The 15,048-nt window shown below is 29.4% G+C and overlaps 1 protein-coding gene across 2 annotated transcripts; it reads right to left on the bottom strand.

Moving 5' to 3' along the window:
* Nucleotides 1-250: 250 nt before the first annotated feature.
* LOC130890970 (cullin-3) lies at nt 251-14,727 on the bottom strand. 2 transcript variants are annotated; one of them, XM_057795438.1, is made up of 12 exons: nt 14,230-14,727; nt 11,565-11,762; nt 10,223-10,408; nt 9,929-10,132; nt 9,696-9,875; nt 9,260-9,637; nt 8,425-8,595; nt 8,268-8,375; nt 7,477-7,601; nt 6,469-6,753; nt 5,175-5,367; nt 251-3,479 (listed from the first exon to the last, which is right to left on the bottom strand). In XM_057795438.1, the coding sequence occupies exons 1-12, from the start codon at nt 14,293-14,295 to the stop codon at nt 3,255-3,257; spliced, it is 2,319 nt and encodes a 772-aa protein (XP_057651421.1). In that variant the 5' UTR covers nt 14,296-14,727; the 3' UTR covers nt 251-3,254. The 2 variants fall into 2 exon arrangements, with proteins under 2 accessions (XP_057651421.1, XP_057651420.1); XM_057795437.1 differs by lacking the exon at nt 14,230-14,727 and adding an exon at nt 11,866-12,088.
* Between the last annotated feature and the right edge of the window lie 321 nt (nt 14,728-15,048).

Genomic DNA, 15,048 nt, shown 5'->3' on the forward strand with positions numbered 1-15,048 from the left:
AGGGACTGTACTTGGATAGATTTCAATTCGGACGCTTGGAGAAATAAGAATCCAATTGTAGTATATTTTCTTTCAATCTGCTGGCTAGCACTTTTACATATTTTCAAACATAATGGCTAGTAATTGTCGTAAATTCCTTTATTAAAACTTGAGCGACGATGTACAGGAATGTATACCATTTGCCATTAAAAATTCATCATCATTACTAAAATATTGGATCATATTTGAGGAGTAAAAATAAAACAAAATCTCAAAGACGAAAAGTAACTTTATTAAATATCATTATTACAAGGAATGATGCCAAAAATATTTATCATGATTCACTTCCAATACAGCTCTTAGAAATTGTGTAGTTGGTGTTATTATTCACAGTACACAGAAATTTTAATGACCACTAAGTTGGGACTTCTACAACTGTTAGTAATAATAATACTGAACACATTATTTACTACCACCATATCAATTACGCTACCTGATGCACGTTTCGATAACCATGTCGTCCTCTTCAGAGATTGTTCACCTTAGATCATACAGGATGATAACAGTGTAACTGTGATTTTTAGTGCAGTGGTAGAAAACAGTGAGTACAGTTTCCTTATTTCACTTTTTGTTTTCAATCTAGAAAGTAGTTGAAAATTTGACGGAAGCAAGTTAATAAATATAACCAAAATTTTGTTTATATAACATTTGTTTTTTATCAGATTAATAAAAGCCTCAACACTTTTCTGTGATCATACAGATATATCATTAAATATTGAAAAAATGTAGTGTGAAGTTGAAATATTTTTGCTATATAAAGTGATGAACTGCTTAATAACTTGTTTTCAATAGCTATACAAAAAAAATAAAGTATCAACAAAAAATGTTTTCATACTAATATTAACCACAACAAATGGTCCATTCCTTTGGAAACCAATTGATGGAACTGGATGAAGCAATGAAGAAAAATGGCCAGAATTGTCAAATCAGAAAGTTTTAGTGTTCCACCATGATAATGCAACCTTCCCAGTCAGTGGGCACTCATTTTTACCAGCTGGTCTTAGGAAGACCTAAAAAAAGGCTAAGAAAAGTATGAAGTACTGCTTAATGTCCAAGAATACATAAAAATTTAACGAGAAAATTGGTACAGTAAAACAACTTGGAGAAGATTGGTTGATTCAAGATCACAAAGCACTGGATAAAGATTTGAGAAAGTTTATAGGTATAAAAGACATGAGGTGGATAATTTTTAGAACAGACAGACTGGACTTTGTGAAAAATGAAGCCAAACTATTGACACGACGATAGTTCAATAAAATTTGAATTGATTACTAAAAGAAGCAAAAATTTGGCAAACAAAAAATTTCCATTCCAAGGAATTGAAAAATGAAGCCAAAGCCGAAAAAAAAATTTTTGTCCACTCTCACAATTTAAACTTATATCTCTGTAAGATTGAAATATTTCGAGAGTTCAATTAAACTATTTGGGTAGCACAGATGTTAGTAATGAAATTTTGTTTAGAATACATTATGACAGGCCACAATTATTGAGTCATTGAAAAGATCTAAAGCAAATATCTAGTGACCTGATTTATATATCTATTGTCCTGTAATATTTTTACAGAATCTTGAAAAATCTAAAAAAATATGTTTCATTTTCACTCCTAAGAAGTTTTGGAAGTGAAACGCTGATATAAATAAATTTAAATATGATTAGGTCACATAGCAGTCTTATAGGACAAAATTTTTATAGAACGTACACAATTTCTACCAAAACAGTATTTTTATGCAAATTTCATAAAGCAAATAATTATAGTCATTATTGATACAACTTTACCAGACAGTTTGTAGATAACAATATAAAATTCACTATGTAGTTGATTTTTTCAAAGGATAATAATTTTCATTTTAAAAAACGTACATTTCGTTTCTAGTTTTTATTTGATTTTAGGTTAGGAAAGATAAAGCGACACCAGAGGCCATATCAGTTTCAAAAAGTTGGAAGCCCTTCTGTATAAGTTAGAATGTTGCCAGACAATTTCGTATCAATAAATTTGCAAGAAACTTGGTGACTGATGTGAAAAACATATCACCATATCAGCTGATGCTAAATACGAGGACTTAATTCTAGGAAATAATTTAACACATATTATATAAATGTCTGCACACCACAGTTCCTCAAAAAGACAGAAGCAAAAAATTAGATACTGTCAAAATGTGGTTATGTGTACCATTTTGAGAATGATTATAGAATAATACCTAGATATGCACAATTAATGGAGCCAACACATCTAATAAATAAATCCACACCTGTTATGTAAAAATTTTATTAGAGTTTGAAACTAGTTTGTTGTTTATTTGTGGTGTTTATGGTTGTTTGATAAAAGCTATGTGGGAATGAATCATTCTTCGGCAAAAATTTGTGCCAAAACGGCTCGTACGGTAAATGAATATTTTACCACTGTTATACCTGGAATATAAAGTTGTAGAAAAATGTAAAAGGATGAAAACGGATATTCACAATATCAGTGGAAGAAGAAAAATTTCGGGTTCTACAGAGATCACAAAAAAGAGCCACAAGAACATAGGGCGGTATGTATTTAGAGATTATGATTAAAAATAGAACTAGTCATCTTAAAGAGATAAATTAGTTCAAATTTTTCACAATAGCACAATATACGTCCTTACGGACGTTTATAAAGTAAATGTATTAATCAATAGCGAACATCAATTTACATTCTAGTGAAATTTAAAATATATTGTTTAATACACATTTTATTTATTTTGTTTTATATTGCTTTGTGACCAAATTATCAATTTAATTACGAATAAATGTAAGAAAACTTCAAATGATAGATATAAAAAGATTGTCGGGATTTAAAATCTAGATAGACTATTGAGATTTAAGTTTTAAATAATATTTCGCTTTATAAAATATGAGTTTGTACGTCCGATCCTAGAATCGAAATCCCAACGATCACAATTTATTTGTGCGGCATCATTTCTTTATTGCAAAATAAAAATCGACAAATCTCCTGTCATTAATTCTATCACACTATTGTTGTAAACTAAGTTACCGTATTGATGGTCGTAAGTCGTCTTTCGTTTTTCTAAAATGTTTATATTTCTTTTCAACAATTCGCAGTAATTAGACAAAAAAAATATGAACCTGTTGGAATAATTTAATTAATATTAATTACGTTTATGTAAATATTCATCTATAGAAGATCACTGGACCACTATCCACAGTCTCATAATGATCCTTTTTAAAAAAGTTCATGCCACGTAAGTGTACACTTTTCTGTCCTCCGGCGTGCGCGCCAAATATTCTCTCTCTATTAAACCTTCTATCCTTTTCTTTATTATAACGGGCGAGGGAAGAAAACGACTCTTCAATTGTTCGGTTACTTCTGTAACTAAGATGTTGTGCGCCATTCTTTTGCGAGACTTCATTATTCGTACAATAGCTGCTTCAATTTCATGCTTCCTATCTTCATCTACCTACAATTACGAAAAACATTTGTTAAATCGATAACATTTTGTATATGTACTATTGATTGAAATTGATAAACATAAGCATTTCACCAGAATACCAAAAATATTCAACATTAAATTAAAAACTGGAAATTCTTTTTAAATTAATATCTCAAAAATAAATGTATCTATGTAAATGTAAATTCTACAGTAGCATTTTGAATGTCAAGGGAAACGCAAAGATCTTCCATTTGACAAGAAGTTCGAGATAATAAGTATGTATTTGATTACCAAAATTTCGTTTTAAAAAGACCTATACCTATTTTTTGTGGTGTTGATAAATAATAATTCTTTATTTTAGTAGATACATATTTATTGTAATCAATCACAAATTCCAACAAAATTTCTTATTTTGCTTTAACAATTACTTTTCCAATAGCAAATAACGATCGGTATACACAATCTTCGATATCATTACACCTTTCAAAGTTCCTAGTTTTTTTTAATTGGTGCGCTGGCTTCTTTATTTAATATGAATGGTATAAAATCTATAAAATCGGTATTATCAACATTATTTCGGTTAATATTATCGTCATCGTCATTTTGATGAACAATATCAAGGTTTCAAGAGTCACTTAAGATTTCGTTTCAAGTAGCTATGCTTTAATAAGATGTCACATAACCTTCGATTTAACTCCTAAATTCTGCAGTTTACTCTGATTGGCTTTCGAGTCCATAAACGGCTCAAGAGCCTTTTGTGCTATTATAAATTTACAGCTGTTGAAAATAATTTCTGATAAACTTGTCCAGCTTTGTATACCATCATAATTTTTAATGGAGAAATTACGTTGTGAACTGGACAACTGTCAGCGAAAAGTAATATTCTTTTCTCTTTCATCTCTCTTTCCTAAAAGCTCTTTACCTTACCGTGAGATTTTTTATTCTTAAAAATAAATACTAAAAAGTCGAATCTCATCGACATTTAAAAAATATTTTGGTTCATAATGTTTTAGTAAACTCCTCACCTCACTTTTCATTCATCACATATTTCATTTGTCACACTTGAACTTTCACCATAAACCATTGCAGCCTTGAAATTAATTGTGTTCCAGTGATTTTAAAAATTCTTTTATTTTCACATAAGATACATCTTAATACACTTATGTTTCTGTCATAACATTGTTTGAATCAGGTGATTAAGAATTCTAAGACATCCGAAAATTCGGCTAGTCATTGACTTTTTCACAACAAATTACTGCTCTATAGCTTCTTTTGAAAGATGGTAGGTAAAATTTTGGAAATCAATATGAGCTTCCACTTGTCACTTTTAATTGCATTAATAATGATTTTTTCACGTAAAGTTAATGCTAGTTTTCTTTCAAGACTCATGCTAGTTAGAGGCCAAATAAATACTAGTCGAAAAAATAAATTTAGGTTGTGATGCACAGCTCTATGACTTATAAAGTTTGATAAATAAATTCAGAATTCTATTTTGTTGCTTCGACTTCGGGAATCCCAAGACAATTATGTTTTACTAACTTGGACTTGGATTTTTGAAATTCGAAGTGTCGAATATAGATATGTACTAAAATGTCTATACAGGAAAATAACATTTTGTTCGAGTTACAAAGTCTAAATAAATGGAAATACCAAGTATTTGGGGATTTAAGAAGGTTATAGAAATTCCACTACATATACTTAAAATTTTGTTTTAGCGTTTACCTTATTCCTTGTTTCTCGTCTTTCGGGTTCATTTTCTCCTTTTGCCGCTACCGTTTGTATTTTAACTCTATGCAATTTTGAAGTGAACGAATCGTTAACGTAAAATTCGTGGCTGGATTCTATTTCTTTAGTCTTCGGGTTTTTAATTAGAATCCTTTGGGTCGCCTTACCCATCGCTAATGATTGCAACGCCCTATTTAGTGAAGAAGCGATAAAAAAACAAAATATATGATCATTTATATTTGATACTGTCGAAAGTGTAAAGTATAATAAAATTTACAAAAAATAAAATTAAATTGAAGTGAATATGGAAGATTAGAGGGAACATATGCAGCCTATAACGTATTCCAGCAATGCAAACTAATCAACGTTGTTTGTAGTAAAATAATCTAACTTCAAGTTAGTGTAGATACCAAGAAGCTAGAACAATGGTTACAAAAGGCATCACATGGTAGACATCATTAGCTCACCCAGCAGCATATTGACAAAGAAGCCTCAAACAGATGGCTTACTACCAGAACCCTCTTTCCAGAGACTAAGGGCTTCAACATATAACATCTGCTTGTAGCGTATTAAGAAGCTGGAACAATGGTCGCAAAAGTCAATACATGGTAGACATCATTATTTCAACCAGTAGCATACTGACAAAGAACCTTCAAACAGGTGGGTTACTACCAGAATCCTCTTTACAGAGACCAATGGCTTCAACATAAAACGTCTGCTTGTAGTGTGTTAGTTAATACTGAGTGTGCAACACCATTCACCAGAAACTGACCAAAAAATTTGGTATTCTCAATACTTATAAACTGTTTTACAAATACCAGCCGCAGAAGGTACTCGAAAATGACAATTTTATACTACACTATGATAAGTTCATTATCACTGATATACAGGTGATGAATAACAGACCTGACATTGTGTTGGTTGATATAAGAGTCAACTCAGTCCTTCTCGTCGGCGAAGCCATATCAAATATTACAATAGAGCAATTCGAGTGGTGCCTGTCGTGTGAAGATACCTCTTGCTAGGAAAGTATTTTCAACAACTCAATACAAAGAAAATATTTCAAAATGGGATAGCAAACGAAAAGACTTGATATGAAAGAAAAAGTGCTGTGAACCTCTTACAAAACAAATGATGAATAAAATTTTTTGGTCTATAATTGAATGATAACAATGAAAATACTTATGAATATTTGAAATTCAAAAATATATTTGTAAACATAGCATTTGGTCGTTACCTGAAGATATTTTTAAATAAGTTCAACTGAAATACATTAATTAATATTTATTACCTAATAAGATCTCGTTCGGGTATATCGGATTCGTTTAAAATCTCTTCATACGTAAGTTTGTCGTGATTATTAAACAACATCAAAACTACCATCTGGTAAGTCGAAACTTGTATAATGTGCTTACGGGGACCCGATCTTGTTGAAACTATTGTGGTTGAGGAAGAGCACGCCCCATCTTTATCACTATCATCTTTCTTAGGTCCATAAAAGACGGCATTCAGATCGGCATTACCAAGTTGGGGCTGCAACGTCAATTGGCGTCCACTATGTTTGGCTAAGTAAAACCTACAATTAATGTAATTTAATTATATATACCCCGTATCCATATACAAGCCGCCTTCAATACCAAATCCTATCGTACACAAATTACAAAACTGGACATTTACGGACGTTCAGAGTCACATCAATACAAAATAAAAGTAAGAAATTTGATACGTTAATGGAATTTCAAGTGTCTAGTACTTAATAAGGGATACTTGGAATCACTTAACTACATGATTAACAGATCCTAATGCTTCCCATCAGAAGTGGTGAGATAATTCACCCACAAGAGGTTGTGTCTCTGTCTGGGTTACATTCGTGCAATGCATCAGTGGTTTGAGGGAAAATACTTTCCTATTCAGCATAATGATAATTTAAATGGAATTATGAAATCACAATTAGGATGGTTATTTTTGTTGTAATTATATAAAAGGATCAAATAAAAGACACAAGAAAGAAATTTAATATCCTCTAGTAGTGAAAGTTGAAGATAGAGATTATCTCTTATGGGAGAAAAGTTGACAAAGAAATGAAATAGGACCAAAAGTAGATGAAAATTCAGCTTTCCGAAATAATCTAATATAAATACCGAAAAAGGTCAATTTTGCACGCCTGTGAATTGGATATTTAAGGAGGGGCTCTGTAATTTTTGTTATACAGTGTTAGAAAATATTTTGCAGAGCACAGGAATATCAATGTAAAATATCCAATTTACCAATGCGAATTTCTATACAAAAAGTTACTTACCGCCGAAAACATTCAAAGGCGGCAAGAGGAACAGCTGGTATGTGACATTTTGGAGTAGCACTCTGCGTTGGCCAAAAACCGGTTGTAAGTACTCGCATAAATAAATCTACGCCTCCTAAATTAGTCTAAAAAATAATAAAATATTATCAAACCAATGAAATAGTTTATTGTATATGATATATACATTTAATAATCTGTAGTGAACAAAACATCTTTATGTATGACTGTGTTACTCAAATTGTGGGATAATGAAAAAATCTGGACTATTTCATTTAATAATGATAAATATACAATACAAGGATCAGGTGCTAACATAAGTTTTTCAAAATGCAACATTTCTTTAAATTTATTTCCAGCTTAGAGCTTAGATAATTTTCTGCTGGAACATTATTTCTATATTAACATTCCAAATCAGAAAGTGTAGGCAAAGATAACATTTTGTAAAAGGTAACTGTGTGCACTTCTCTATTTATAATTACGATAAGAGGTTACAGCATTATTCAACTTAAAAAATGTGTCGTGAAGAACAAAAGTTTGAGAATTGTTAACATATACAGATAATAAAAGTATTAATATTAAGTGATACATTATGAAAACAGTTTATTTATTTGTATGGAACAAACTGTTTTGTGTCAAAATATATACATAAATTTCACAAAAGTTTCTAATTAATCAATTAAAAATTTATGATGCACCAAGAATTTAGAAAATAAAGCACACAATAAAATTAGTTTATACTTAAGTAACCAGTTATTTTACACAGGAATTAATTTGAATATTCTCTTGCTCACCTCAGATTTGGTAATGTGTTCTTTAAATTCATCCATAATTGTATTAGAAACAGTCATATCTTTGAACATTCCTTCTAATTTGGATGTGAATTGGCAGCCGCATTCCGTCTAAAAAAATTTTTGCTGTACATTCCGTTTGAATTGAAATGTTTTTTACCTTCAACTTGGAGATCATGTTCTTTTCCCAATCATCACTGACAGATTTATTGAGTAACAGCCGTTTGGCAAGATGTTGTTTATAATACCTTTCAAATACATCTTTTTCTTGAAGAAACCTGAATAGAACCATCGACTTATCTAAAACGAGTTCTATATCTTGTTCTGACATCTGAAAATTAAATAAATCTTACACATCATATATATTAGAAAGAAATGAAAATATTGATGCTACTTACATATTTATAATAAAGTATGTAAAGTAGGAAAATTTTTCAGAAGACTGAAAAATCATTAATCGTACTATTGTATGAGAATAGAATAAATATTCATATATACCAAAATAAAGTTTCAAAGAAATTAATAGAGAAGATTGAAAATACATTCTATAAGATCCAAAATGGATTTAGAAGTCGAAGAGATGCACAATGATATAAGAAGAAGGCACAAAATGTCAAAAATAGTCAGAACAACTCGAGGAATAAGACAGCTCTTCTCGGTCACTTTTATATGTGTGTATATTGAATGGAATGCGATAGATGATAGAAGTGATAATACATTGTAGGTAGACTCCTTTCATCCACAAGGGTAGAAAGTTTTAGCATTAAGATAATAAGTTGAAAGTGCAGAACATCACAAACAAATAACATGGAAATCATATGAGGAAAGAGTAGGGAGAAAGTCAATGAAACACTTTTTATTATTGGTTATCATTGAGATAATAAATACTAACAGTATTAATTACCCGCTACCACAAAAAATGTAATATATGTCATATTATAAATATTGAAACAGTTAACAAACGGTTTTATTCTATAATAATTAAATATACTTACTCCTTTAACACCTTTTTTGAGCTTATCATCGATGAATAAAGATAAATATTCCGGTGATTTTGGATTTAAATTTAGAAAATGTTCGAAATCAGACGCAATCATTTGTTTAAATATTTTATCGTTATTGAAGGAATTCTTTAGGAAATGATCGAAACCATCTTTGAGATCCAAGAGAGATTGCACAAATGTGATGGCGTTGGTAGCTGGTTGATGCTCTTCTTCTTGAACAAGTGCTTTACCTTGTTCCCGAAGGTACAGACTCACACAATCTGACATAGTTTTAAGACCATCAGTCACACGTCCAAAAAGTTTGTACATACAAGCTAAGTCGTCGGTTTTTTGATGTTTCAGCATATGCACCACACCAGAATTCTCCATCTAAAGAGTATTATTCGATCAATTATCGATTTATTTTAAAACTGCTTAAAAAAATTACCTCCACAATTGTCTTCATATGCTTTTTTATTAATTCTTCCTCTACTACTTCGACGATTCGAGATTCTGTTGATTCATCTAAATAGTGTTTAGCACGGTCAGATTCCTCATTAATTCGTGCTTCGACCTTTTTTATATACACTGAAGCACTATTTTCTGCTAAAAATCGTTGACTCTCCACCTTAAACAAACGATTATTAAATTTAAAATTTCCAGTAAAATACTGTGATTTACCTTATAAAACTCTGCAGATTGTTGTAAAAACGGTCGTTCGAAATCTTCTTCATAGACAGATCGAGAATTAATACCCAGAACCATCAACATTTGACAAGCGTTTTTAATAGAAATTCTATCGACTTTCTCTCCCCTACGTTCTCTCATTACCATATCAAGTAAAGTTTCTCGCAAATGATCTCTAATACAACCATACCGCACCACCTAAAAATTTTAAATATTTAACAATCTAATTTTTTACTGTTAAATCTAAAATATTTTTTTTTGTTTGATTATAAAGAATTTCATATTTACCTGGTCCCTAAATATAATAAGTCCAAGATTATATACATTATCAACATCATTTTGTTGTACATAAACTCTATCCATATACATAAGGATATCTCTTATCATGACCATTGATGTTTGATGATCATTCCAAGCTTGATTTAATGTCATTAAAAAATTATTGTGTAGGGATTTCAAAACATCTTCTCTAACCTGCAATATAAAATAATATAAACAACCATTACTATTGAACATGAAGTAGTAATATATGAGCATTAAGATTTGGTACAAATTATGCAAGACATTAATATTACATAGAGGTTAACATATAAAATTTCACAAAAAGAAGCTTTAAAAATAAATATTAATTAATATAATTCTAAAAAGTTGTGAATAAATTTATCTTATTTTGGCTCATCATTTCAAGAAGTTGTCGACCCATTTACGACTAAGATGACTTCTGAGATGTTCAAGTTGTAAATAAAACTGTTATATGAAACCTTGTAGCAAGAGCTTATCAATTGCTCTATTTATATACAAGCATAAGCTTTGAAAACATTGGAGATATGAAGTGATAGGTAGAAGGTGAACTGAAAATATGAAATGACCCGGTATATTATCTTGATGGCGAAGAAATTATTTCTCCCACCATTTAAAAGAAAACAGTAAGTAAAAAGTAGTAATGTTGATTAATAATTTTCAGGAAGCTTGTTGAGGCACATAATATTATTTTATTATAAAAACAACAACAATGAATTCTTGCAATTTTGCTTTATTTAAAATTTCACATTAATTCATTGTTCTATATGAACTACTAATGTAAACAATGATATACCTATTTATTCACAAGTACTGTAGTCAAAACAGAAGGCTTTGTAATAAAAAGTTATTTATTATTTAATGCTCATATTCAAGATGGAATTTTTTAAACCATTTTTAATACTCATTCAATTCAAAATTACACTGTCTGACGCCTCAATCAATAAACAATTTATCATCTTCAGAGACAAAGTGTATTGTCACAAAAAAATATGCTGATATGAATGAGCAATAAACGTACCTGCATACAAAATTTTGTCAAGGTTAATTAAAAAATAATAAAAAGGTAAACGTTACTGCTTTCTTATGAGAGGCTTGTATTTGAAGTGAAAAGCAACACTTCTAAAAACACTAGAAATTACATTTTTCTCATATTTTAACATTTTCATAATTCATTACACTCAATGAACACCATTTGAAATTTAATTGCAACAAATTTTTTACAATTATGTACAAAGTACATCAACATTACAAAAGTAATTTTGGAGAAAAAAGATGAAAACATTTCAATTGAATCTAATAAAGGCCACAAACGAATTTGAATAATTACCTTTATTTCTAGATGATGTGTTACAACTTCTTTTAAACCTGTATATAAACGTTCCCCATGTTTATGTAAAACCATAGTATAGGCATTTCTATAAAGTTCTTCAAAACTTAAACCTGAATTATTTTTCTTTTGGATTTCTTGAATGGCATTTTTCAATAATGCCCATATACTCTCCACATATTTTTCATCCATAGTCATCTAAAAAGAAATTACAGAATATATTTGTTTGCCTATTAGTTGTACAATATTTTCAAGTAATGTTAGAATATCAATCTTTGTTTACAAAAACTGAAATAATTACATTGTCACCTGGACTATCCCATTCATCCAAGTATTTAGAAACGTTCCTATTCATTTTAAGAGACTTCGATTTCATAGGACGGCATTTATGTAACCAATCTATAGAATTATAAATGAACTTGAAAACTATTGTGACTGTATTGCAAATTATGTAAAAAATTTAAATGTGTATGCCGTAAATATTTGATAAATGACAATGAATTTGAATTTTATGTGACTTAAATGACAGAAAATTTATTTTTGTAGCATTGGCATACTTCAACTTAGGACATATTTGCTTGTAAAGTTTTGACCTGAGCAGAAATTATGATTGGTTACCTGTACTTTCAAATTTTACTATCTAATATATAATATATATATATATAATAGAACAGAATATAATGAATTCAAAGTTTGGAATTTCTAATCTATCTTAATTTCCATATTGTTTTGATTCCAATAAAACTATTAATTTAAAACAAAATTAATTATACCATCTTTCTTACTCCCTAACAAGATATATATTATTTATATTTGTTAAATCTCGACTTCAATATACTTTGGTAATCCTTTAATAAGAAGCATTAAGTTCAAACTTGAAACATATATTAGAACAAATTAGTTAAAAATAATCCTTCACTATAAAGAAATCTTGATTTTAAGATTAAACTGATTAAAAGGATTATAGTGTATAAGTGTTACTATAGGCGCTTATTTAGAACATTTTACTGTTAATAAGAATATAGATTTTGGTCAAGATGAAAAGGTCATTCCTTATTAAATCAACACAGGGTATAAACCTGAGCCCCTCAGAATTTAACAAAAGTTGATGTGAAGGTTGTCCTCATAGAGATTAAGAAAAATGCCATTTTTTTTCAAATATTTCAAATGGTTTAAAATTTACGACTATGTAAAGTTTCCAATAATCCACCAAAAAACCATAAGAGACATATTTTTTAATCTCCATAGCTTTCCTCCTAATTAAGTTAGAGATAGAGGAGATGTGTTATTTTAATCAGTTTACAATGTTCTTATTTCTGATATACAATACCACATATTTTGTAATGAAGTTTTTTTTTAAATCATATTCAAAATTTTGATTTTAATTGTCTAAAAATGTGCATATTTGAAAATTTTCAAAATTCCAAGTGGGAGGCTAATAAATATATAGATAAACAATAATTTTAAATAAGGGTGTTTAATAAATTTAATACTTATCATCCTAACTTAAATAATTTACGCTATCATAATTGATTATGTGCTTATAAGGGCTGGTTTTGGCATTAATTTCACCTTCTCTAGACAATATAAATGTGTCAAGCCTGAGAAATTTCTGAATAACTGTTTCAGCCAAGCAGTAACTATTAAGGGAACACATCAATGTTGTGCTTATATACCTGCAAATTCAAGTGCATCGAAGATATATGTAAAAATATTTTCTAAAGACACAACAAAGGAAATAGTGGCCATTCAAAACTGCCCTGAAAAATTACAAATAACATAAGTTAGTTGATATATAAATGCTATTTATGACCAAAAGTGGTGGCTGACATATGTGTTTGATAAGGGTGAAGAAGATAAAGTGAGTGACTTTTCTGTATCCTGCTGATCCTTCATTGTCATTTTCATATTCAAGAAAACCGAACATATTGTGTATACCATTGACAGGTGTTATTTGTCAATCCCACCACTTCTACAGGAAGGAATTATGCAATAGCATGTGAAGAATTCATAAAATCTTAACAAACCATCAAGTTCTAAATCACTTTTGCCTAAGATTTGATATTAAAAATTAAATTTAAAGTTCATGATTAATGTAATTTCATGAAACATATTTTTTATTATCATTTAACATCACATTCCAAAACTATTTATAAAATTATATAACTTTATAACAAAATATGTTGTGTTGCATATCAAAAGAAAAAGCATTTAAAAGTGAATGAAATGACACCACTCTTATATCTCTAGGTCAATTAGAAGAAAAGCAATGGTGATTTCAAAATATGTTGGTTACATTTTTTTGGTGCATTTTAGGAAACTTTATATATCCGTAATTCTGAAACTGTTGATATTTAAAAAAAATTGGCATTATTCTCCTTTTTATGAAGACAACCTTCATACCAAATTTCATCAAATTCTGAGGGGGTCAAGTAATTTTTTATTTTAGTGTTGATTTTATATAGAATGACCCTAAATTTATAATTGTAGTCTGCAATATTGGGACATTTTTATACTGATTTTTTTGAATTATCCTCCACAATAATAGTAAAATGCTTGGTTGGAAAAAATAGTTGTAGGTCCTGCAGCTAGCTGTAACTTATATAAATGTTAAAATAGTAATATGTAATAGTATATCAACATATATAAAAGATGTAATACTCACTGGGAAGGCTCGAATTCGCATTTTGCCTTCTTTTTTAGTAAGACCACCACTTTTCATTGCTGACATTTTCTTTCTCTTTTTTTTCGATCCAAATTCGGTAATTATTAGCAGGTATTCATTACACACAATCAATTTTAAGGTACATAACTAAAATATCAACACTTTAAACAATCCTTCATAGTTACAAAATGAAAATCGGATCTTTGCCACTTTATCAATTAGTGAATGATTTCTTGTTTTTATGTTTGCACTACTTTGGTCATTTTTAGTTGTAGTCATTCAACAAACGGCCACTTTCACTTTTGGATTAATGTAATATACTCCTAATTGTCTTAAGCCAATTGAATTTGTATCCAGCTTATCGCCTTTAGTATCCGATTTTTGAGTTTTATATTTCTATAATTTGGTAAGGACCCTTTTATTCAGCTGTTCCTTTTACATCCGTCATGTCATTCTATTCTTAATTTTCACCCAACAATTCTGCCAACTGAAATATTTACGGATTACGGGTTGCCTAAAACAAGTGATACCTGTCTCGTGCGGCAATCACACTTTACTTTTTGTCATTGTTACATAAAGCCGGTACATAGGAAAAATATTCCTTGAGCATTTTTTATCGTGCAACAAATAAATAAATTCCAACAAGTGATATAAATTTTAACTCTATAATTGTATATTATATGAACTTATACTTTTGTAATGATAATTACTGCAATTGCATAAATTTTCATATATATATTATGATATGAATATGTAATAATACTGTAATATTTTGTGAATTGTTTGAATTAATAGAGCGAGCTTAGCTACTAAAAATAG

The sequence above is a fragment of the Diorhabda carinulata genome, chromosome 2 (genome assembly GCF_026250575.1).
Source record: "Diorhabda carinulata isolate Delta chromosome 2, icDioCari1.1, whole genome shotgun sequence".
NCBI lineage: Eukaryota > Metazoa > Arthropoda > Insecta > Coleoptera > Chrysomelidae > Diorhabda > Diorhabda carinulata.